At 42.4% G+C, this 26,650-nt stretch overlaps 1 protein-coding gene across 1 annotated transcript in view; it reads left to right on the top strand.

The window, feature by feature from the left end:
- The window catches only part of ppm1e (protein phosphatase, Mg2+/Mn2+ dependent, 1E), a gene marked incomplete at both ends in the record, with an annotated part of 54,868 nt that overhangs the window by 19,532 nt on the left and 8,686 nt on the right, over window positions 1-26,650 (top strand). The window contains one exon of the mRNA XM_080508524.1: window positions 24,675-24,796. Within this exon, the coding sequence (XP_080364650.1) occupies window positions 24,675-24,796 (122 nt within the window). The remainder of the gene's footprint in view (window positions 1-24,674; window positions 24,797-26,650) is intronic.

Genomic DNA, 26,650 nt, shown 5'->3' with positions numbered 1-26,650 from the left:
TCCTTCTAAGCTCACTTGTTGATCCGACTGTTCACACGGTATTTTTTGTGTGAATTCGCTCCACACAACCAGACTTCTGTGGATTGTAATGAAACACACAACTGTGGTTTCATTAGGAGCAGGCTGGGAATAGTTCTCGTCTCCTACGAGCCATCTCTTTTCATTTGGAGCTGGCTAGCATGCCTCAGTGTTTTACCGCAGGAATATTAACGGCCTCCGATGTCTCGCTGGTCTCGAAATTTACGGCTGTGTTGTGACAATAGACGGTCGTGTGCAGGGAAGGAAGGGCAGCTCGCGATCCATCTGGAGGTAGTTGGCGATGTGAGGATGCTGGATGTGGCAGGGAGGCGGAAAGGCACAGGGAAAGGTCGGTTTCTTCTCTACCAGAGAACCTGGGGCAAAGTCAATCCTCACTCTACATACATACAGAAGCTTAATTAACTATGTTAACATGTGGATCACAAAACACAGGTCGCCAAAAGGAGCAAAATATACATAAAAAGAAGAAACAAAGTCATATTTCCACATAAAGTTGAACCTGATCTATGCCTTTCCATTAAATATGAATATTTATTCATATTAACAAGGATATAAAGTAGCTGTTGTTCGAGATTAGATTGTTAATGGCCAGTCTACTATATAAAGAGAAGGAGGAGAAAAAAGGAGAAAGAAAGAAGAGGAAGAGGAAGAAATGTATTAATAGGAGCTGAATATGAAACTCTACACACACATACATAAACATACTTACACGTGTACATGCATACTTCTCGTGCAAAACCCAATATTTGACCTTCTCTTCTATTTACACACACAAACATGATCTCATACACATTTATATACACTTTTCCTTCTCTGTGTCCATGAGTTTAATGTAACCCAGCAGACAAATGACATGTTACTGGCAGCAGTAACAATTCCTGGTTCCTACATTGCTGATGTTATAATTAATCTAGTCACTAGAGGGCAGTGTAATTCTGAGCCGTATGGCTACATTAAGGGTATTAAAGGACTTTTACACTTTCTGTCCTATAAACAGCGGCCATTCAAATGAATAAATCCACATTGACAGTCCAACAGAAGAAAATTACATGACCGCTCCATGAGACCCAAATAACTAAGCTAATAGAGATATTTGATGATTGGTATAGTATCAATTAGAAAAGAAGTTGGGATCAATGTTCTAAACCCCGGGTGGTTTCAGTGCAGACGGGGTCACACGAGTACAGATTGTTTACCGAAGTGCTCCGTGGTTATCATGGATGGCTAAATCAAATACTGCAGGCTCAACAATTGCCAGTGGTGATGGAGGGCAGTGGCTGAGGCTGCATCCGTGGTAATCCCAGCGAAAGACTCTGATTAAGGGATTACTCCTGAAACTAATTTCAAAGGCTGGGATAGACCAGACGAGAGCTGTAGCGGGAAAAGGGTTAGGAGGAGAGCATGAATGTAAACACCCAAAAACATGTCAGAGATGAGCAGTGGTCCCTCTCTGAGCCGAGGATGGCCTTCTTCTTTTTTCTGTCCTCTCAGACAGTATGCCTCAAAGTCACAGAAAAACCCCCTTTAAGGAGAGACCGGGGCTGACGGAGCCTAAAAGATAAGAAAAAAAAGAGGTTTCATTTTTAGTGCTGCTCTAGAAAGCTGCGCGGTTCCTTCCCAGAAGCCTCGGCGGACGTAACATCTCCAGGGGGATGAAATCTCCTGGCTTCACATTGCTCTGATTAAACAGTGAAAAGCCAGCGGACAGACAGATGGTGGCGTGAAAAAGTAGGACTTTCACAAAATTCTATGAGAAAAGCCTTTGCGGGTGTCATTAAAAGCTCCCGATGGCGGCGCGTCGGCATGTAGCGGCGGCGGCGGTGGCGGCCGCGGCGAGGCCCGAGCAGGTCTCCGATGCTACTTTCTGCTGTTTACGGTGAACTTCAGGAGAGCATCGTCTGTGGAACTAGTTCAGCTGAAAAAAGGAGGTCAGTTCTTTCTGAGACGGTGCATGTGGGACTCCGAGGGAGGGTCTGATTGGTCTGCTGTGGAGTGACAGAACTCATCCAACCCTGGCTGGCTTCAGAGGAAACCCACACTTTGAATGTTGCTCCAAAACCTTCCAAGATGGCGGGCTAACTCCGAGCCGTGTGTCCTCGACACGAGGCCTGTTGGCTTTGGGTCGAACCAATTCACTAACAGGGAGAACGTGAAATCAAACCAGGTGTCCTCAAGCTGTGTTATTTGATTTCTTTAATAATGGGCTCACAGCGATGGGCAGCTTATTATTAGAGGGCAACATCTGCCACAAAGAATAATGAGAATCACAGCTGCTCAATTCATGAAAAAGACTTATTGTCTCAAATTTAACGGGGTCATTTTAATGCAAAATTCACTTTCTAATGGTTTTCCAACAATGCCTGGGAATGACGCCCAAAAAGTGTAGAAAGTGTGTCCTCTCTCTCCTGGCTTATTCCAGGTTTTAAAAAGTGTGTTGCTCCAACCAGCCAATCAGAAATCAGACCCTATATAGTGTCATCAGGGGGTTTAGCCAATCACAATCAAGGTAGGCTCCTCCCCCTTTGACTCCTCCTACAATTAGGCAGCTCTGCTCCGGCACATGGCACCACGAGAGGAAGTGTGTTGGGCGGAGCCAGTCCAGCTCACACAGACACAGCAGATTCTGAATGCAGCTCCTGTGATCCAATATTGTAATGGAGGAAAATCAAGGAGAAGCAATACACTTTGAATACAACATTTTTGGACCACGGAGACCATGTGAAAGTGTTGAAAAGCTGGAGAATAGGAGATGTAGAAGTGTTAATTTGCAGATAAAGCCATTATATTTACACGCAGCCCTTCAGGAAAGTGGTAATGACGACTTCTTCTCACCAACATCTATTAGGAAAATGGGCAATTGACACATTGCGAATAGAAGAAACTACATTGAGAAGAACATTTTGAAATAATATTTGTTTTGGCTGTTTTTAACAACAACATTGTTTTCATTATAGTGTTATAGTTTTCTCTTCTACACAGTTTTCTTGTTCGTAATGAGTTTGTAAACTCAAGACAAATTTGTTCTCATTAACATAATATTGGTTGAGGTTAGATGTGGATGCTAAATGAAACTAAATCAACATTGGTAATTGAATTGTTTGACGTATAAAGGACAGAACTGAACCTTTGTGAAGTATCAGTGTGTTCTGACCTTCGCAAACTTGTTTTTCTCCGGTTGCAAATATGATTGGGGGGACAAAAAGGAAAGAAGTTGAACTTTCTTCAACATTTTTTCATCAATGTTGCAGGTTTTTGGATTTGTGATGGTGACACACACACACATGCACACACACACTTACAGTTACATTCCTCTGAGCAGCACCTTGCTATTGAAGCGTCTGACCTTTGATGTTCTAATTAAAGCCATGAGAGGAACATATTGTCAGGTTTGCTCAAGAGGCGGCTCGATGAATAGAACCTTGTCCTGCTGGCTGAACGGGCCTTTTTTTCATTAGATAAAAAGCTTCAGTCCACCTCTGTGATGTCAGCCATGTTTGTCGCATGGCTTCGCCCTGGCTTTGTTTGCTGTTTTACATCTCTGTGAGAAGTACTCACCTGCCACAGTGTTTATGGAGAGTTTTCACTGAAACCCTCCACTCCTCAGCTGAAGTCACAACAGATAGTTTGAGTCAGGTCGTCCTCGACTAAATGCGAAAAAGTTCCTCATCAGAGAGAAAGAAAACAAATGAAAAAAACCCAGGGAAATCACCTCCAAATGTTCTCAATTAGCCAAACCTGCTGGCCCCCTGCGGTGCTGAATGAAGAATCCTCTTTTATTGTTAATTAGAAGCATTTGGCTGATTGTTTATCAGCACACGTGATGCCCAGAAAACCACTGAACACAGAGAGAAGAAAACAATTGTGAAAAAATAAAAAAAGATTATTTCGGTTGTAGTGAAATGGAAATACTGTGAAATAGACGATACAAGTTATAACTGGATCGTTCACGTTCATTCACAAATGACCAAATCAGAGGTTTAAGCTCTACTGAGACTGAATGTTTGTCACTTTTTGTGAATATTCAGATAAAAACATTTAAACTTGAATAATGCTGCAGTCAGTTTTCCTTAAAATCTAGATTCACTTTGAGGATTTAAGTTTTTTCTTTTGAGGTTTTTTTTTGTTGTTGTTGAAAAAATGAGACCATAAAACCACACGTTTTGTACATTATGTACAGAAAATGTTGCAACAGTTTCCTCTTTGGTGATCAGATTCCATTTGAATATATTTTTGAATTATTACCGGTGCAATGAGACAATTTTCTTACCGTCAATGATAAGAAAACTGTGTTATTTGATTTTTACAATTATTTCATGAGCAAAATAAAAACATTCCTCCATACTGTAAATCTTTATGGCAAAATTAAATTGTGTTTTATACTCAATCTGGGAAAACTGTTGGAAATCTTAATAGAATTTGTGTCAATTTTGGCATGATTTAGATTTTTTGAATAACTCATAGTTCACAGCAGGGCTTGAAAATGTATTAATACAATTGATTGAGACGTTTCAATTAATGTGTGAATGTGAAAAGCAGATTCTTGACTCCTCATGCATATACTTTCGATCAATGGGTGGAAAAACAAACTCAAAACAAATAAAAGAAACAGAGAATAGAAACAGAAACAGATTTATACACCTGGAACAAGCTTTTTCATTTAATTCGCTCAAGTTCATTGATGACGTGTTTAATTGGGGGACTGAATGATGGTGAATGGCCGTCCCATCATGCACTGGGGCCACGAGGAAACCATAGCAGGCGGGAAAGTCTCGAGCTGTTGGAGGAAAACCGAAGCCGAGTATGCAAATACGCAGAAAACATGCAAACTCCATTTAGACGGCAGGTCAGAGCTGCAGGACGCACTTACAAGGGAAAGTGTGCAGATTGGACAGCTTTTTGACTTAATGATAAAAAAAAACGTCATTCTCCGGGTTCATCGTTGCAGAGTTTCCCCACATTATTATTGAAAATCAACATTTTAATCTTCTGTTATGTAATATCAGCCAAACCTGCTCTGCTCTGCTGCACTCACATAGGAAGTAGTTATTTCACATCACATCCACTGAGGGATTTGTCTCTAATGCGTTTATTTGGATCTCGTTGGCAGGTTTACTTACTATTTGATTAGTTTTTCAAGAGTTAATTATGTAAAATATTGCAACAGCTTCAAACACACATAGAAACTGATTTTCCTCTTGAAGAGAATCTATTATTTGTCGTGGTGCAGTGGTTCACATTGTCGCCTCACATTAAGCCGGTTAAAACACATACAGAACATTTGGCATTAACACTTTTTATGTTGAACAAACTTGCCACAGATTCCGAGTTAAATTTTGAATAACGTCACTGTAACGTCTTTGAAAGAAACCCTGAACTATAGATTCACGTGAATCTTGTACCTTGAGAAGATTCATGTCAACCGTCAGCATCAAACAATGACGAAAAACATCAGTATTTGCAGTTTTGTCCTTTTTTATTCTCCACGCTTTTAATCATCGCTAATGTATTTCATCGCTGTATGCAAAGTACCTTTAATCAGGCATTGTGTATAAAAGGTGTTAAAAACACTGAGAATTGCTGGGTGAAAGTGTTTTAGCTCTGATTTTTCACCAAGTCTTCGACTTTCTTTTTGTTTTCGAGTCCAGGAATTCTCTGCATGTAACACGTTTAATTTTACAGAAGCAGGAGGAGCTTTAATGCCGCATGTGGAATTTTGTATACATTCCTGCGGTGCTGTTTACTGCGTTGTGCAGAAACAGAGCGTGAAGGCTGCCAGTGTCCGACAGCGGGGATGTTTACTTACAGTCCAGTTTCTCGGGTTCACGCTTTGTAACTCTGCAACACTGGACTGTAAAGAATGACGAGTGTTTCCAGCTCACACACACACACACACACACACACCGATGTCTCTAAAACAGGCGCCTTAATTAATTCCAGCTCTGGAGAGGCCCCATTTTTGGAAGTGCTATGACCTTCAAAACTGTGCAGTGTCCTCCTTTTCCTCTCGCAGCGTTATGGACACGTTTTGCAGAAGCTCCTGCAGCCTGCTGCTGCCGCTGCTTTAAAGTGCCGGGCGTCTTTGTTCGCACAAGGTGCCCATAATTCAAATGATGAGTCATATGTCTGTGGCAGATGTACTGAATGCAAAGCAGTTGGGCTCACGCTATCGTCCAGCATCCCTGCCTGTCTGACCTTGAAAAAGCTATCTGAGAGCAGCACAATGAAAATCTTTAAAGCTACAACACACAGAATGAAGGTTCATTTATCCAAAATTTGAGGAAGAAACTGCACTTAGGCTTGATTTGACGACCATGTGGTGTTTGAAACGTTGGTTTTCAGTGGGAGTAGTTAGAAGAAGAAAAAAAAAAACGAAATCTCTAATGGAACAGTTGCGAGTTGGTATGAAAATCATGTCGAGCAACACAACCTGCATGAGACGACTCGTTCTGCGGTCGTAAAGATTGATTTATTTGGTTTGAAAACATTTGGAGAGTCTGGAGGCGCTGCTCGGTTTCATAGTGACATCATTTCATGATCTACTGTCGGGCTGGAACTGAAGTCTCAGGTGTGACACCGTCGTGCAATTTACCACATAAAATGCAGAGACTCCAATATAGATGAAACGTACTGGTATTGTGTTGTTAAAGGCTTGAATGTAACCTTGATTTGGGCAAATTGGATCATTGTGACGACCATAAAACCAACTAACATCTATAAAACCTGGATTTATTTAAACTATATAGCTGAATTCAGGGTTAGGGTTTGGGTTAGTAGTACCCTCAGTAATACAGTAACTTGGAGGATTGAAAGTGATTGTCTGTGGAGCTCTCGTGACATGTAAAGGCTCTGCAGTTTAGATAGTGCAGCTCAAAGTGTACAGTGTGTCTTACCCATGCAAAGATCTCAAAACAGTCCAAATCTGGAACATGCGAGGGATTATAAATGAGAATTACTTTAAAATGCACGTCACACATTGTTTCATCCAAAGTTTGTATTTTTATTGGTGCAAGATTAAACAAATGCCGATCAGAAATATGAAACATTTCATTAAAAAAGAAAGATCATATTATCAACAAACAACCTTATTTATCCAGATCTGATCACTAACAAGTAACAACACCACTGAAATAGTCATTGATATTTTGACCCGAGTGTGAAAAAGTGAGTTTGATTCCTCTGGTATGGAGTGTGAAAATGTCAGGAGACCAAAGACACGAGTCCACGGATCACTAACGTCTCCAGTTCATGGCTCAGAAACGTCCGTGTATCACCAACTGACTAAAGGTCACTGCAATGATGATCAATATATTTATATTGAAGGGAAACCTGGTTATAGAAGGTTGTTCTCTCTCATAGTGTACAAATATAAGAAATGTTTCATTTTTTGTAATTCATCCTGTATATTTAGTATATTTGCGATTCTGTGTTAATATAGTGGAACCGATCCGACAAAAGCAGAAGGAAGCATGTTTCAAACCACTTTTCTGAAGGGATATCATATAAAACTAGAACTATAAAATTAACAGGGCAAACATATTATTTTAAATCAAAATACAGCGCTTTATCACATCTTCACAGGTATTTTAACGACTGTACAACTGCGATGAGCATTAATGTAATGATGAAATTAAATTGCAGCACAATAATCTAATGTTCTTTTCTGTAATCTGATGAGTTGTACATGAGAAGTGGCAGCTCTCCTTGAGTTAGATTAAAAAAAACAACAACATTTATTTCAGGTGCTTTGTTGTGCTCTGCTGCTGAAGTAGCTTTAATCACAATGCAGAGGAGATAAATGTTGTATATAGCTGGGCAGCAGTGACTCCCTGAAGATGCTGCAGTGTTGCAATGACCTGAAGTCGTTTTTGTTTCAGTAAGAAAACAACAAAGTTTGTGATTTAAGTGTCTGCAGCTCCACTGCTGTTGTACACGGTGGGCTTTTCTCTGAGTTTGCATGTTGTCCTCCAGATACACTGGGTATAAATCAGTTTTATGTAAGTTTGCCACGTTTTTTGTTGTTGTTGTTGTTTTTTAAGGAGTTTTAAAGGGGCCATTTAAAATCATTGGCGTTTCTTCATTTCTGCGTTTTAATACTAAGAGATGATAAGAGAGGATTGCTCATGCTTCTTTTAGCTCAACACGATTCACTTTTGAGAGCTCTGTAAGAAAACCTCTTTCACTCTGGTAATGAATGTTAATCTTCGCTGTTGGAGAGAAAATGGTGGAATCTATTGTGTTCTTTCAAATATGAAGCAAGGAGAATTTCTTTTTCACCGTTAAAGTTAAAACAATTTCTTTTCCCTACTTACACATATTTTGAGTTCTGCTCTGGTGTCGTAAGAGTCTCCTGAAGTGCCAAACCTGCCGCTTAAAATGACCTCCAACCAAAGGACTATTAATGCCTGCTGAAAGCCCACCGCGTCCAGCTGTTTTAGAAAGTCCGGCTCCATTTTTTCTTTCTTTTAGAAAGGGAGAAAATGCAATAGTTGTGAGCTTTTTTTAAACCCCCTTTCACCCACAGACCTGACAGCATGTAATTACATTAAAGGGGTTGCCTGAAGTGCTGAGCCCCCATGCGGTTTCTCCTGAAGAAGGAAGGATTTTTAATTTATTCCCTCGGAAAATATGCGATCACCTGCAGAAACAACTTGAGTTTAGATCAGCGTGAAACTCCCCCGATTTAATCACCTGCCCAAATGATGGCTGTTCCAACATGTTAAGGTTGAACACCGCATCAGATGTTTAGACTGAATAATATGAATCCAGTTTAGAAATCGCATAGTATGAAGAGGTATATAATATAGACATGAATATGAATAACAGTGAAAACACAAGCTGCAAAACCTTGAGTCTGATCATTTATCTTCCTTTATTCGCGGCTCTGACTGATTTCTCCATGGCAACAACCTGCCGTGTCTTCAGGCTGCTTGTTAGAGAGATTCTTCTCACTGAGGTTCACCATGAGGGGCTGCAGCTTTTCAAACAGTTTGCTGTTCTCAACTTACAGTCAAATGAGAACAGGAGACTTGGTCCATGCCGACAACAGCACTGAAGTCATTGATTAAAAATGTCAAATAAAGACAAAAAAAAAAAAGTAGGACAACATATCTGTTTGACATCTCAAAGCAACATCTATACTCGATTAGATTTTCTTGAAAGCCTGTGCAAACTGCTCCCCACTGGAAGCCCCCTTCTTGAAGTGTGCCGAGCGCCATCTGCCACTTGTGCTGGATCTCCTCCATCGCGCCCAAATGGTGACACTCCAGCTCGAACTTCAGATGAAGATGAGGTCGCACCAAGCCGAAGCTGCTGAAAACGGGCAGCCGGGAAGAGCGGCGGTCGTTGGAGCTGCACGTTGTTGGAGAACGAGTCCTCCTGAGCCCCGGGAGGCGAGTCTGCGAGGAATCCTGCCCTTGGGGGTGGGGGGGGAAATCCTGGAAAATCCTGATACAAACTGGAGGAATAATTATGCTCTCAGGATGTCGCACGACGTGAGAATGCAAAACCTTTGTGGCGTTTTGAGCGTCGCGGAGCCACTGAACATGCAACTTTTTGAAAACACTCGGGCTCCATCTCCATGCAGGCAATGGAAACGCTGCTACTGTGCACGTACACCACGGCCAAATGGTTCTTCTGCACACGCTCAGTAGGTGGACAATAACAATGTTTCCTCCGTCATCTCACGACTCCCTGTCCATATTCTCTTGGGACTTGGTAGTTTTATTTTGACAGTCCACCTTGGTCGTGTGTCCATGTCCGTGTTCTCCTCTTGTTAATGTTCAGAACAAAATGTTCTCTGTGCGAATGTGTGTGGTTTCAGAACAAAAATAGATACACGTCGTCTTCAGCGTTTCTGCCGTTGCCATGTGAACGGACAATGTTTTCAGAACGTCATCGTTCAAACTAGAAACGATGCGTTTTCGCTTGAAAATCTGTTGGGTAAACGGAGCCTCAGTGTTTTCACGTGCACATTTGGTCCAGATCAAAATATACAGTAAATTCGATCATTTCTCATTCACACCTACTTTTTTTAATTAAAGTTGCTCTTGTTTAGACATTGTCTCCGTTCTCCTCCCATATTACAATTCTCTTATTTTTCCCCCCCGATATTCAGCTCCAACATGTTTGACAACCTCCTCTACCGACACACTCTACATGTAAACTGGGCTTAATGCATGAAAAAAAAAAAACAACCCTAATTTGAATCTCCATGTTTACATGTTGATCACCCACAAACTAACAGGGTAACTTAACCAAATAGAGCGAACTCATCATCTCCAGGCTCAGACCGTTCAGGTCCAAGTTATTGTTGCAGTCGAATCTTATCTTATTGAGTCTGCTCGTGTTCACTGTGGATCAGCTGAAATCTTCCAAAAAAAGGAGAATTTAGAGTTTTCTGGTGTGAACTGCAGAGCCGCTACACATCGATGTTGCCCCGACGTATCCAGCCATGCTTGCTTTGTATGCACAAACTATCATAATCTTGGCTTCCATCTTTCCAGGAAGTCTCGATCAAACCAGGGCCTCTTCAGCAGGCGAGACCAAGACCGGGCAGCAGTCAAAACAAATGATTTCAGACAATCAATATTCCTCATTAGTCCTAATGATGCCCCTGGTGTTTCAAGGCTGAGATTTCTTTGTAAATGGTTCAACGATCAAGTAGCGGCTCATTTAAAAGCAGCGTTACGTGCGCTGGGTTAAAGGGTATAGCCACTTGGCTTTCTTCAGATGCTCAAAGTGTCTCTTTTCTCTTTTCTCTATTGTTTAAGAAGTAGTTGAATTAAAGTATCTTCCAGAGATAGTTCAGGTCAGGACTTGATGTGCTTCCTCTATAGGCTTGCACCGATCCACCAATGATCCAGCTGGTGGATTACATAATACCGCCTTAAGGCTTTGTGCGGAGCAGCGCCGGGCCTGCTCAAAAACCTCACAGGGAATCACATGTAACTTCCCCAGTCCTTCTGCGGAGGCTGAGCAGAGGCTCCAGGCTTATCTGGGAACCGACTACATCAACAGATACACGAGCATTTTAAATAGACGACGCACGCGAAGCCGCGCGGCTCATTCCTCCACGCCGAGTGTCACCTTTGAGTCTCGCTGTCATGTCTTGTTGGAGTCGTGGAGCCGCTGCCCACACAGCGGCCCCAGATGTAGCGGAGGCTGCATCCGGGATCTTGTCCGCGGCTCTGGAGGTTTTTCTCATTTTATGACAGATTAGACACGCCTCCGTGCAGCCAACATTGTGCACTTCGTCGTAAGTGGAACATGGCTCTGCAAATGCATGCGGCAGCACTCAGTGACGTGTGCAGTCAGAGTCCCTCCATCATCCCCTCGCCGTCTGAAGTGCACACAGTCGTTACATCAGCAGCGCGCTGGAAACACGCAGAGGTGGGCTCAGGTTAGAGGGGAGAACTGCTGAGAGGGCAGAGCACCGCTGCACTTCTTTTGCCGACATCTGCTCGCCGTGAGCCGCTGGCTAATCATGCCGAAGACAGACACATCTGTAAAGAACCACAACACCCGAAATCATCCCGGCTCCGCTTTGCGTCGTTTTCCTTTGACATGTTCATTGTTTCCTCTTCCCTGTCAGTTTTGGGATGTGCAGTAACACATCAGTGTCACACAGATGGACTTTCAGCTCACATACCGAATTCGATCTGAAAAACACGTGCAGCTATGTTACTTCCTCCAAGTTTGTATATTTTCTTACAAATATGCTGATTTTCTGGCTCATACTTATAATTTTAAACATCTAGATATTAAATCAGGAGCTAATAAGTCACCAATATTTTAATTGGTGTCTTAATAGTATTGAATACAGGCAAAAATTACGTTTCTATAAGTTTAATGCCATGAAACATCCATATATTTTAAATGTATTATTCATAAATGCAATAATACTTTTAGATCATAACACATGACAATAAAGAGTAGAGTATTTTCTTATAGTGGAGGCCATAATTATAACGCCTAAAGCTGAAATATGTTTGAAACTATCTTGTTCCTGTGTTTTGAGTCTAAAAATACGATTTGCTTTTCAGTAATATTCTATTTTTGGGAAATGTTCCTCTATTTGTAACCAGAAGCTTCACATTAGCGAACTGATTACTTTTGGACTCAAGATGAGCTTAATATTTCGATAAAAATAGAAACTGTGTGTAGCTCAAGAAATATCAAATACTTATCTGTTTCTTAATTTTCCCCCTGTGGCTCGGTTGTGCATTTAGTAATTAGCAGATGAATATTTTGTATAAACAAAAGCTGCAATTCAGAATATTGGTTAATACATTTTAAATACATGTAGATCATAATAAATCATTGTGATGAAAAAAAACCTCCTCAATTTATCTGAACAGACACATGAGCAGTTTTTAAAGTACTGGGGGGGAAAAAAACAACAACAAATTGTAAGAATGAGCATCGAAGTGACAAGTTTCTGAAATGTAAAGAAATATGTTTTTTTTTTTCATGTTTGTGCCTTCGGCAGTGTATTAAGCTGCTCTCAGTTGCAGGGGTTACCACATCAGCTCAGTGCAACTTTGGCTTATGAGGCACACTAAAGGTTAAAACTTCTATTGATACACCACCAGTATAATGCTAGTTAATAAATAATGTTATAGATGATAGATGCTGTGAGTAAAACTGCATGCGAGGATAAAATCCAGTCTCATCATTCATGTCTTCAGGATTTCTTCTGCTTTTTGTGTTCGTTTTAAGAATATTTCATCCTGCAGTGATCTATATTTTGGTTAATTCAGATACATCATGTGAGAATAGAAGAGAGACAATAGGAGTGAAAAGGGTTTGTTTCCTTGAGCCTTGTTTTGTTTCCTTTTTTTTCGACGTAGAAACCCTGAAAGGGGGAGTCAAAGGTGGGCTGTGAAAAGATGTACTGCAGGGTCGTCTTTTAGATCTCTTGTCATTTAGATGTAACATCAGTGGCTCCCTGCTACTCGCCATCAAACGCCAGCGAGCCCAGTAACAGACTGAAGCGCCACATGGTGTGTGTGTGTGTGTGTGTGTGTGTGTGTCTGGACTGAGGAGACAAATTAATCCATCAAAGTCATATGAAAGCCATCTTAAGGGAGAAGCAGCAGTGAAATGCCACGATTTAAGGCTTCCCGGCACACTTTGTGTTATGTAATCCCGTTATGCCCTCTTGAGAATACTGTGTTCACATAACAGTGGATGTCAGGAACACATTAATTCCAAATGTCTCACAGAAATATGGACAACAAATAGTGTGGCTGCTAATAGCTGAGGGATTATTCCTCCATTCCTGGGAATCGCTCAAATAGGCCGACATGCCATAACATAATGACCACCTGCCTAACGTTGTGTAATTCTGGCTATTGCTGCCAAAATAGCCTCGATCTGTCAGGGCGTCGGCTCCACTGGACGTCTGGATGTGTGCTGTATGGCACAGAGATTTTAGGTTTTACACGGTTTTCTAAAATATAGCACAAAGGCTTGATTGAATTGAGATTCGACGCCAAGTGAACGCCTCAAGCGATTTGTGAACAATAGTTTCCTGCTGAAAAAAGCCCTGCCTTCAGGGAATACTCTTTCCATGGTACATGTTCTGGAATTCAATTCCGTTTTGTTTTATTTATATAATGTCAAATATAAGCGTCATTTCAACATCCGATCCACAGTTTCCCAGCAAATCTCTGCCTGGTGCCTTGTGGCCTGCAGGTCGGCGATGCGCCTGGACCAGACCACCTTCTGCCATTGCTTCTAGGTAGAGGTGACCCGCATGTGCATCATGACTGCTCTGCAGCCGTACGGCTTCACACAACCACCTCTCGACAATAAATATTCTCTTTTCTTCTGTTCAGGCAACTCGGCTTTTTTTCCAACAAATCCTTTTCCATGTTTCGACAGTGTTCTCTCATGTCAGAAATGTCACCTGGTGGTGGATGTGGTGTCTTTATATCAGCTGGTGTTACAGAGGTGGGACTGACCTGTCGCTGTTGACAAATTGTCCGTGCCCCCCTCCCCGTCACGGTGCTGTCCCTCTCCACCGTCTCCATGATCCAGTGCTCGAGGCCGTCCCAGTCCATTATATGACCTTTCAATCAGAACCAGATTTAACGACTTGGAGCTATTTATAGCCCCCTCTGTTGGATTGGAACACACTGCTTTGCAGCTTTAACATGCATTAATGAGCCATCAGTTCACTTATTTTCCATCCCTGGACCACTGCAGGCTGGGAACAGCCCACAACTGCTGCAGATTTGGGAATGTTTTTATCTAATCATTTACCCATCACAGTTGGGGATTCACTCAAACCCTTACGCTTCCCCTCGTTTTTTTCAGGTGGAAATACTCACTTAAAATCCAAAATGATCCCTCCCACTAACGGTGCCACGACAAAGAGACAATCGGTCTTAATTGTCCGTGGTCTTAATGTTATGGCCGATTGGTTTTTGAGGACCGCCATCTCAACCCAGTGTGGAACGTTTCAGCAGAGCCGAGCGGGTTCCTGTAGGTCTCCACTCTCACCTGCACTTGGCGGAGGAAAGCTTCAATATTTAGAATAATGAAGCAGGAGCTGGTTCTGTGGGCTTCGGCAGTCAGGACGACTGACACCATCGACTGTCAGTCACTTGCCTCTGTGTTGCTATGGAAACAACCTTGTTGCTCCACTGCGGGGCTAATTCTGTAGAAAAGAGAAATCTCGCAGAAAGAGATGGTGAGAGAGAGAGAGAGAGAGAGAGAGAGAGAGAGAGAGAGAGAGAGAGAGAGAGAGAGAGAGAGAGAGAGAGAGAGAGAGAGAGAGAGAGAGAGAGAGAGAGAGAGAGAGAGCGATGGGAAGGAAAAAAACAACAAAAAAACCCCAACAAAAACATGGCTGCACGCATGAGTCATCTGCTAACACATACACCCAGAGCGGCTTTATCGGCGCGAGCAGCCTGTCAGAGCTCCTAAACACAGGCCACAGCAGAGAACAAAAGCAGCCAGGCGGAGCGGAGCGGGCTGCCGGAGAGGGCAGTGATCATCACTGACTCAAACATACCACCACATCAAGCCGCACAGTTTTACCAACAGTCAGGGCTGTGATGTTCAGCTGAGGCCCGGCGGCGACCAGCGACCGAGGGCTTTTTCAAGCCGACGTACCGGCTCCTCCCCGGCGCCGGCTCCTGCACGGCGGGGCGCTTCACGCCCTTTTCTGGTTCACGCCACTGCCTTGAGTATATTCTGGATTGGTTGCTTCTGGAAAGTAGCCGTCGTCACTATTTAGAGCTTCAGTGCTTCCTTATAGTCGTACGTATCCCTCCTCTGCTTCTTATAGAGATTATTACTGCCTCAACTAGAAAAAAAAAAATCACACGAACATGTGTGCAACGTGATGCACACCCTTTATCCAACGTAGTGACATTTGATTGACTTCCCTGACCAGGGGCGTCAAACATAAGACTCTTGGGTCAAAACCGGCCAAACCACCAATTTGTAAGAATTGTTTTTTGGGACACATTTCTTCAGAGTAGCGGACACAAAACTACACGGTTTGTAAAAACACTTATAATGCAACAGCGATAGGAAAAAAAGTTATTTTGAGGACATTTTACTGGACTTTGCAGCAGGAGGCTTCATTAGGATTGGCTTTATGCTGAAATTGTAGTAATTTGGCGTAGCAATTTTCCAGTTATGCGAAAATATCAACGTTTTCATGACGTGTTCTCTGTACAACAGCAAAAAAGAAAAACTTAAAAGTTTAAATTTACAGGTGATTATGACACTATTTTACTGGTTCGACCGACTCAAGATGAAACGGAGCTCTATGTGGCCTCTCAGCTATAATTTGTGTTTGATTGGATATATAACATACAGACTTTGCACCTGTTGTGTTTTACAGTGTGTCTAGTTTTGAAAAAAGTACCTTCATTGAACCTGTAATATACTCACTTTAGAGTGTGTTTTAACAAAACAATGGTTTTTAAGACGAAAAAGGTTTAGAAAATCACAATTATCCTAAAACACCCACTCTAATTTACACCCTGCCATCACTATAACACTATTTATGTGCATTAACACTGGAAAACATCAGTCACAGCCGAACTCGCCCTTTTCTGGAACCAGTAACAAACACTTTTTTACAAGATGGCCACGTTTTGAAAGCATTTGAATTTAAGTTAGAATGTGTACTTTATTTGACATTAATGACCTGACCACTTGTTGCTGCTACAGTTTACAGATTAAACCTAATTATTTAAGTTTATAAAGCTTAGTTTTTAGCTGAAATAACCATGTTGGGTCCATCTATCCTCGAAAGTATTTTGACTGTAGTTCTAAACAAGTGAGATTATTGCTAAATGTGTCTCTGGGTTTAAACTCTCCCCCGGCGCCTCTCGGGCCATGAATAAACCAGAAGAGAGTCTGTCTAGTGTCAAAATCTGATCTCTCTTCAGATTGAGTTTCCTGCGTTAGACTTGTGTTTCCCACCACGAAGTTCAGGCTGTTAAATGACTTTTTTTATTGTACTGATCAACGGGGAGGTGGATTCCGTCATGGTGGACGCAAATTATTTAAGTGAAGATTATGTAAGGTATTGTGTGGCACAAGACAATAATAAAGAAAGCTCAATAATGTAGATTCCAGCCCATAGCGTCGTCTCCCTATGAGCTGCAAGAGCCTCTTTCACTGTGTTTGCTTCTCTTGTTTTCTTTGGGTCTCTGCCTCTCAGAACGCACTGTTTGTCTGTTTATACGAATGAAATCTGCTCCAGGAGCCTCCGCTTCTCTTTCAAAGTAACTGGGAGGACAGTTTTCTGTCACATGGCTGGCATCAGAAAAAGCTCGTGCAGCAAGTGAACGTTTGCAGATAAATACAGTGGCGTCAACACGAGAGTGAGACAGGACAAAGAAACGACCTTGAACTCAGGCTGTACTGGATCGTCTGACCTGTGTGTGTGTGTGTGTGTGTGTGTGTGTGTGTGTGTGTGTGTGTGTGTGTGTGTGTGTGTGTGTGTGTGTGTGTGTGTGTGTGTGTGTGTGTGTGTGTGTGTGTGTGTGTGTGTGTGTGTGTGTGTGTGTGTGTGTGTGTGTCTGCAGTGTATTTGCAGCTTTCGTAACGTTTACATTAAAATGCGTCTCACGGATGACAGGAGAACGCCGCAGACCCGCCGTCAGCATCACCGGCGTCGTGCCGCTGCAGTGTGATGGTGTGAACCCGGATTAAGCTCTCCTTTTAATCCTCCTCCGCTCCACATGACCTCACGGTGATGCACGAGCAGCGCGGAGCCGCCATTGGTGCTCGGCACCTTCTCTCTGTGTAACCCGCAGCCAATCAGCGCTCCCCGGCTCGGCACACTCCCCCCCGTCAGGCAGGCGGCCGGGCGGAAGGAGGGAGGAGGGATGGAGGGAGGAGGGATGGAGGGGAAATGTTTTCTGTGAATGAAATCATGGAGGTGAAGACACAGCGACACCCCTCAGCTCCACAATGTACTCTGTTGTGTTGCATTAATTCCACATCTCTTCATTTTATTAGTCCTTTATTATATATAGTAAGTACAGTATACTGAAGGGCTTAAGTATGTTTCTTAGCCTTCTACTTAAGCACTTTGTCACTCATGTTTTGCAGGGTGAATAAATGCGACCCCCAGAAGGCTTTCCCGTTAAACTGCAATTTATAAAATGTTTCTAAAAATATGTTGTTTGGTGTGTATGTAGGTTATCATTAAAAGAGCAATTCAATGATTTAAATGGTCAAAAGCCTTTAGAACAGGATTGTTTTGAACATGAAAAAATGCATTAGATAAATACAGCAAAGGGGACGAGGTTTGAATTTCATGGCGGTAAATGACATGTAACATGCTTCACTCTTTGTTTGTGCCGATTAAATCGTGTGTTGTTGTGGGGGCGAGAGGGTGATGCGACGGTGCCTTTCAAAAATATCGATATGAGAAGGTTTTTATTTTTAAATGATCAAACTGAAATTTGCTCAATTTCACAATAAATTAAATGTTGAATAGTGAAGTAAAGTAAAAGTAAGGACCCGTTCTGTATGCAATGAATTCACGACTATGCATTTTCACGTGACATGTTGTCGTGTAAAGGCCTAAATGATCTAAGACACAGACTCAAAACAAGCATTGATGCATTAAAGGCCACTTTAAATTTAAACTGAAAACTTTTTAAGATTTTTAATTCAGAATTTATGAAGGAAGTTATTTGACGGAACTTTGATAGAAAAAGAAGAAGTCAGATCACCATCATGAGTTCAACCCCCTGAAGCTTTCTGCGACTCCCCAAGGGTAGAAATTCACCACACGTTGAAAACCACTGACAGACTATAATATTGAAAACTGACAGTTCATAACAAGCCACAGACGCGATTGAAGGGTCAGACCTGTCTGGAGTTTGCATGTTCGCCTTATGCATGCATGACTTTCCTCCCAATGTTTGAGTAGCTGGTGACCACGTTGGTGTTAATATGAGCGCCTATAAAGCAGTGGAGTAAATAGATGGTTGGATGTATATATCGGGCAGTTTCATAGTAATATAATTAAACAAATTGTATTTATTTGTCAGGTTGTGTTTGATGGTGCCATTGGGAGTGTAAAGAGACCTTACAGATTTGTTTTGATGTCCTATTCTCCTCAGGCTGTTGTGCACTGCTTCTGAAAATAAAAGAAATAAAGAAGTGCACACTGTTTGTGGAAATACGTGATTTGAATGTTAACTTTGCCCCCGGGGGTGAAGCTGTTGTCATCGTGAAGCACTTGTGTGATCATGAAAACACCCTGTAGAATGTGCTCTGCTGCCAGAAAACAGATGTCCTCCAGGGCGAGTGAGCAGCTCGCACTTCTGTGAGCTATCGATGGATATATGGGATTTTGTTTAGTTTTTTTTTAAAGCTAAATATAAGCTTAGTATGTCAGAATAATTAGATCCAGTTTGGTGCATTGTTATAATGTCCTGTGATCTGAAGGGGGCATTTTTACCATGTTTTCAAGGAGACATTTACCCCGGAGGTTCCCATGGTATATGGCTATATGGGGGCATATGCATTGAGAGCTGTGCTCCTTTTTCCAGCCCTTGACCCATTTTGAGAACAAAATCAAGGACCTGATATTGAGACGTGATGAATTATAGGACCACATGCGCCGAACACTCCAAAGGAAAAAGCAAACAGTGGTTATACTAAACATGTTATTTTCCACAGGGTGCATGACCTTTACTATTCTTCTCCCGCTTTGTGTATTACCAACCCATGTAGCCTTTCAGGCAGCTACAAAACAAATCTTTCTTTAAGCAGAAACAGTTTGAGTGAATGTTGTTAACTTATAATGCAGCTGATGTTCTTCAATTTGCTCCAACCTGCAGAGTCAGTACAACACATTGGCCAAGTTTTATATCAACGAAATTAAAATTTTGATAGATTTTATAGACAACATTAAAAATGTGGAGTCAGTGGATAATTTAGGCCCCATTTTCAAGTGATAACGGAAAACTTTGGTGGTATTTACAACACGATGAGGGTGCTGGAAGACACGGACAATGCAACTCTTTTGGAAACGGCTTCCAAGGTGGGAATTTTTTTTTTGGTAAACGTTCCGACTCTTGTGTCTGTGGAAAACCCCCCCGAAAAACGCATGTTTTTGAAAACGCTTGGACTCCATCCCCATGGAAATGGGGGATAATGAACTTTTTGAAGACGCAATGGCCTGGCCTGCTCACAACATCGATTTTAGTGTTTCTGCCATTTCTGTGAAAAATAGACATCATTTTCAAAATGTTGACGCGTGCAGAGGGAGAACACACAAACACACACTGAGAGGCTCCTCACTGGACTCAGACCAGGGGGATTTCAGCTGTGAGGTGACAACACTCACCACGACAGCACAGCGTGTCTCTGATGGGTATACAATCATGAAAACTACTTTTTCTAGCTTCAGTTTTTACAACTATGAAATGTATGAACGAGTCTAAACATATATATAGTTTATGGAATCTTGCAAATGTGCAAATTTCTATGAGTATTTAAGTTTACATGGTCTCTGTTCTTGCCGGCATTTTGAAATCAAGAAGAAAAGAAATTAGATCATGTTGCAAAACGAGCTTAAAAAAAAAGATCTTTTCCAACAAAGAATCCTCAATTTTGGTGTTTCTGTGAGGATCCAGCTGAATAAACCCCCACACTTTTGCTTTCTATTCGATCAGCCGTGGAAATCTTCGGTGGTTCTGCACATCTTCATCCGGCTGTTCACACGTGGAGGCTGGACGAGTGGTGAGGTGACAGCATGTCGGCTATTGTGAAATGAACCGTTACGTGAGTGTCTGTCACATGGCTGACACCTTCTCACATCCACCGGGAGTTTCCTGTGCTGCGGCACTGCAAAAGCAAAAACTCTGAATCCTACGAAAAACACTTGTTTTGTTTCCTGTTGAACTGTTCTGTCACACCTGATATGAAACACAAAGGCTGCCTGTGATACTGGGATATACTGTACGTATCGCCTTGCTATAATTTGACCCCGATACTGAATGTGGGTGTGCGCTTTTTTTTGTCCGTTTGATCTTTCTTTATACAACTTTGCATATTCAGATGAGATTGTATCGTGCAGAATGCAGATGACAAAAAAAATATATGCAATGAATATATTTACATTGGTCTTTCTGTCAGATGTGGGTTTTTTCTCCCCACATCTGATCCTACAAAATCCCAGGTTTAGATCTGCGTTTGCACCCGTGGAACAAAATGACAGGTACAAATAATTCAAATAATTTGCAGCCCACCTGTATCCCTCCTGCCAGGGTGCCGCCCCCTCCTAACAAACCAAAAAGACCAAAGAACACTGATCGTTTCTTTGGGATAGTAATGACAAATAATGATATTCTTCTTCTCTGACATGATCAGCCTCCAGTGACAATGTTCCTGGTTTGAGTTAGACACTTGTCTTTATGTAGTTTGCATGTTTCCCCCTGTTCATGCCTGGGTTTTCTCCTCCTGCTGTGGTTTTGTCCTTTTTCAAAACTTGATTTTGCGGTTAACTGCTGACTTTAATATGGCCGTCGGTATGAATGTGTGTGTGCCTGGCTGGGGTTCGACCCTGAGTTAGTAAGACACTAAAAAAGACGAATGATTAAGAGTTTTTAAATCCACGCTGTCCCAAGATGCCCCCTTGCCCTGCAGATGTCGGCCTCTCCTCAGGCCCGTTCTCCAGCCTGGACCACAATGAATCATATATAAACTCCCAGGAGAAACCCACACAGCAGCCTCAGCTCTCGCATTAATGTTAGAATAAAATTAATTACCGTCTGGTTGAAGGCTCTTGGTTACGGCTGAGGGGAAGATCACCGTTATGACTAATTAACGGACGCACCTCCAAACCTTTAAAATCCCTCTCTCCGCCGAGAGGCCGCTGCCTCCCAGTGATTAACAAGAGGAGTTCAAGAGGGGAAAGTACGCCGCACGTCGAGTGACGACATCTCTGATCCCTGATCGCCTGCGAGGCGATCGTCAGTGGATGTATTTGTAGTTTTCCCTGGTTACCACGGAGACGGGCGAACTTCTCGACTTCTCTTCTGAAACTTTCTCCAAGGAGAGGAAGAGACAGAGAAGAGGCAGGAGCAAATATGAGGAGTGAATCACAGTTTGCTGAAAGTAAACACGGTGAGCATGTTTCACCTCGAGGGGGAAGCGCAGCCGCTGAAGCTCCGGCAGTAACAAAAGTGGCGTCTTAACGCGGTGAAGTCGTGTGTGGTCAGGTGTTCAGGAGAGAGTTCGTTTTGTTGACCTCGTTCTCCACCCTGACCTCTGTGGTGGAAACAGGGTCTGAAACAGCCGAGGCTTTATAGATCCGATCGGTATTTTCTTGCTTTTTGTGACGTTGTACATAGAACATAAAGAACTGCATGCGTACCGCTGTTGTCTTGTAAATGTAGAACATGTAAGAAAATAGAAATACTGTAACTTCACCAGCTTGTATTAAGAAAGTGGGCAGACTCTGTGTAGATTTTTGTGTCATCAAATTCTTTCCCCACCTCTGACCTATATGAATATTGCAATCTACGTAATGGACCTTCATCATATCACTGATTAAGTTTTAACATGAAAACTAGCGACAACAGATTTAATTGAAATGTGCACGTTGCTGTGAAGATTGTTGCGTGTGAACATAAAGTAGGTTTAGAAATAAAAGTTAATACTTTAGGAATATATCGAGCAGCGAGAGGAGCAGACTTGGGATTGAGAGTTGTGTGGGTTCGAGTCCCAGAGCCCCCAGGTCACCGCTGTGTCAATGAGCGTGACCCTTGACCCCCATCAGCTTCAGGGATTAATAAAGAATGAGTGGATTAGTGTAGTGTTCTGCCTTCTTACAGTGCTGCTGTCATTATAACTACACAGCTTCACCCCACTCAGCTTTTTACATATTTTTCTTATTTAAAGCAAAAGGAAATAACTTTAAATATGTTTTAGTCAAATTTACTTGAAAAAGTGCATTTTCAAACAAAAATTTCTTTTTTTTTTTTTTTTATGATTTTCAGTTTAATATTGTGAGTTTGGGAAAATAAGAAAATACTGATTCGACATTTGTTCATCTTATGACAGGGCCATGTTACACAGGTCTACTGTTTTTCCTTCAGTCTTCAGTAAAGGATCTGAGACGTGATGAGTTGTGGTTCCACGCCGTCGGATCTTCTCACGTATTCAGGAAGAGTGAAATTTAAAACGAAGATTGGATGTTTCTCTCACTGGCCTTCCCTCATTAAGGAGCCGTTAAGCTGGCGTCAGCTCGGTTCAGGGTTACTTTCAAATTGACGGCGCGCATCCAGCCGTTTGGTTGCCATGGTTACCTGCATCTGGAGGTGGCCTAGTTGTCTTGGTGACTCATGTACAGCGAGCCTTCAGTCCTTCAAATGACCCCCTCTGCTCCTCCTCCTCCACTTCCTGCTCCACAGCGCCGGTTAACCTGAAGAAGAAGAAGAAGAAGAAGAAGAAGAAGAAGAAGAAGAAGAAGAAGAAGAAGAAGTAGCACCTCCTCCTCCTCTTCCTTAGCACACACACACACATGTGGACAGATGCTGTGATGCACTGCTGATGTTTTGTGTGCGAGCATTAAAATTTTAAACACTCCTGGGGGGGGGGGGGGGGGGGGTGGCAGCGCTTTGCTCCAGCTGACATGATATCTGCAGCTTTTAATGAAATCTGACTTCATTTAAGAAGCTCACAATGCCGTGTGCAGTGATTAAACGCTTTATGTAATAAATTCCTCTCACAGGGACGTTTGTATTGAAACCGCTCAAACAGTTATTGTATCAGATTATGCAACGAGTTTTGAATGTGGAGTTTTATTCTCGCTCTGCACGTCATGCTGACCGTGTTGGTTCAGCGCTTCTCTGCGTCTGCTGCGTTCACTTTCAGTCCTGGAAAATAAGACTTCAAATCAAATTCCCATGACGCCTGTTGAAATTAAATTGTCGGACTTCTTAGTCTTCTTAGTTTGTCAAAACACCCATAATGCAACAGCTATAGGAGAGGCTTTCTGGACATTTCATTGTATTTTGCACCAGGTTTTGTTAAAATTGGCTTTATGTTGAGATTGTAACTGTTTGGTTTGCAGAAATATCAACATTTCCATCACGTACACTCTGCGCCACAACAAAGAAAAACTTTAGAGTTTAAATTTAAATGTTATAATGGCAATATGTTACTGGTCCAGCCCTCTCCAGATGAAATCAGTCTGAATGTGGCCCCTGAACTAAAATGAGTTTGACACCTCTGATCTTAAAACATCTTAGATGCAGTAACCACCAAGCATGTCATTAGAGTAAATATGAGGGTTTCTCTCGAAATGCAATCATTTTAAAGCGACAGCACCTTTTTTTTTCTTCTTTTCCAGGATCCAAACTTTTCTATGTGAGTTGTGTTGTGATGGGGCCAAACCATTCATTTCTTTCTGATGAGGAAAACTGCTTGTCCTTTTAAGCTCTTTTTAGTTATAGTTTCTGAAGGAAGGAGTTCAATGGGTTAAATTTAAAACCCCAAAAAACCCTCTTTTTTGCCATGAATTGTAAAGTTTCATTTGCAATTCAGATTCTGAAGGACTCTGACTCTCTCTCTCGCTCGCTCTCTCACTCTCTCTCTCTCTCCCTGACCTTATGATGCTTGAATGATTGTTTGGACACATGTTGCAGTAAACAAAGTATCTTTGAACGTTTTGTAGTTGTTGTTCGACATGTTTTTTTTTGTGTGGATCAATTCAAGTGGCTGAACACGACACGAGACATAGTTACTACTTAACATGTTTTCCTTCACAGGGTTTCAAACAAAACAAAGTTAGAAGCTGACTGATGTCAACGTGTGGAATCAAGTCAAGGCTTCAAAATCAGGAAATACTGTGAAACAATTGATGCCATGATATTTGACAGTGGGCAGCGCTGCAGCGGAAACACATTTACCACGTCGCTGCTTCACTTTTGTGATCATTTGATGCAGTTTGCTTCCTGCAGCTCCGGAGACCCGGTGTGCATCCACCCGCGAGCACTTTTTCTAATAAACCCAGATCCCGCCGCCAGTAAAAATAAACTGGATAGACGACACTGTTGACCTCCACTGGGGATTACTGTTGGATGATTTCTCTTCCTGGGCCATTCATGACCGTGTCTCCTCTCCTCTCCTCTCCGCAGTAACTGCCCGTGCTCCCTGGCCGCCGCCCTGGCCCGGGCCACGGCAGACACCGTCCATCAGGCCGACCTCTCCATCCACATCTTCATTAAGGCCGTGGAAGATGGAGCTGACCCGCAACCACGTGAGTCCCCCCTCCCCCCACCGGGAGCCCACGAGACTGCTCGCTCACACAAATTAGGTCTCTCTCATCCCACACAGATACACAGGCATCTAACCACCAGGGCTTTGTCCCAGTTCTCCCCCGCAAAGCTGCATTAAGTGGTATTTGACCGCTAGAGGGCAGAATCAAGACTCCGGAACGCACTCCTGAGCTGCGTGCCAGGATATACTACACCCACCGCCGCGGGCCAGATTTACAGTGAGAGCACCATCAGGCTTTAATCTATTTCCATTGTCTGTGTGCCCGAGCAAAATCTGCAGAAAACACAAATCACAGCAGCAAGCCTCTGCTAAATCCTCAGTCATTTGTAAATGGCTCCCTCTTTACACTGATAGAAAAACCAGACTGTGAATCAGTCCAGGTCTGCCAACAAACATGCCTTTAAATTTTGTTTAATCATTTAAACCTGGAAGAATGAGGCTCTCAGAGCTGAGTACGTATATATGGCCAGGTACAGGTTGGTTTGTTCACCAGGGGCCAAACACATTTTAGTTTAGGAGCCACATACAGCCCAATTTCATCTTGAGTGGTATAACAACCTTTTTCATTTCAACGTTATGGTTTTTCTTTGTCGTTGTGCAGAATACACATGATTGAACTTTTCACAAAAAAACAAACAATTACTTCTGAAAATGACAACAATCTCAACAGAAAGCCAATTTTTATTCAACCTTCTGGTGCAAAACACATAGAAATGTCCAATAAAACTTCTCTTATCACATTATGGGTGTTTTTACAGACTCACCCTGACAGTATGACTTTGAGGCCAGTTTGTCAGCGTCCATGACGGCATCACCGATATCTCAGCTCGCGTCTCAGTGTTGTGTTGTGTCCACTACTCTTAAGACCTTTTTTTAAATCCTTTGACATTTCTACCATTTGTTTGGTGGTTTAATGGCCGGATGGGAGCCTGGGTGGGTCACAGGTCACAAGGCAAACTGAGACTCACTCCATCGGGCCATTTACAGCCACCAATTAGACCTAAATGCATGTTCTGTGGTTGTAGTAGAAAATCCATGCATGCACGAGGTGAACATGCAAACTGCAATCATACAGCAGCTCACCTCCACACTGTGCAGCCCTGGTTCATTTGAACACTCTTCATTTATATAGTGCATTGTGAGTTTTAAAACAACTGTAACTCAATCATCTTCATAGACGAGCCAGTTTTAAGAATGTCAGAATAAGAAAGCTCTAATATTGGTGTAGGTCAGAAAAGGAAGTAAAAAAAAGAAGTAAAAATCTATTTAAGTCCACTAATGGCCGAAGGTGGAGGTGGATTGAACATGCTAGACTTTTTTTTTTTTCCTTCTTCTTCTAAGATGTGTTTGAAGTTTGAAAATGGGAACTTGACAGAAAAGCGAGTTGAATGAGACTTTAGTGACAAATCACTCTCACACGCTGCTTCTTTTTATGTGTCCGTGGGATTTGTTAATCAGAAACACCTCTCCTTCCAAGCCTCTCTGTTCGCGGTGCGGAGCCGGGAAAAAAAAACGCACAAAAAAAACACGAAGATCCTCTCGGTTTCCCGAGGACTCGCCACACTCGAGACGGCGCTCTGATAAAAACATCTTGATCTTTCAGTACTTCTGAAAATAGTGAGACGCTTTAGGGGACAAACGGGGACGTCGTGGTACTCGGCAGGAGCAGGAACGTGAAGGAAATGAAATGAATCAGTAAAATGTCCTCCTGGTGGAGGATGAACTCGTGATGGTCGTGAAGTGAAAAGCTCAGAGACACACGCTGGAACTCCTCGGGAGCCTGATTTGTTGTTTCGTGTGTTTTATTAAACTCTCCTCGCCGCCATGCTTCCAG

Source organism: Blennius ocellaris, assembly GCF_963422515.1.
Source record: "Blennius ocellaris genome assembly, chromosome: 14".
NCBI lineage: Eukaryota > Metazoa > Chordata > Actinopteri > Blenniiformes > Blenniidae > Blennius > Blennius ocellaris.
The sequence above is the reverse complement of the archived record's forward strand: the minus strand, read 5'-3'. Positions and strand labels throughout refer to the sequence as shown.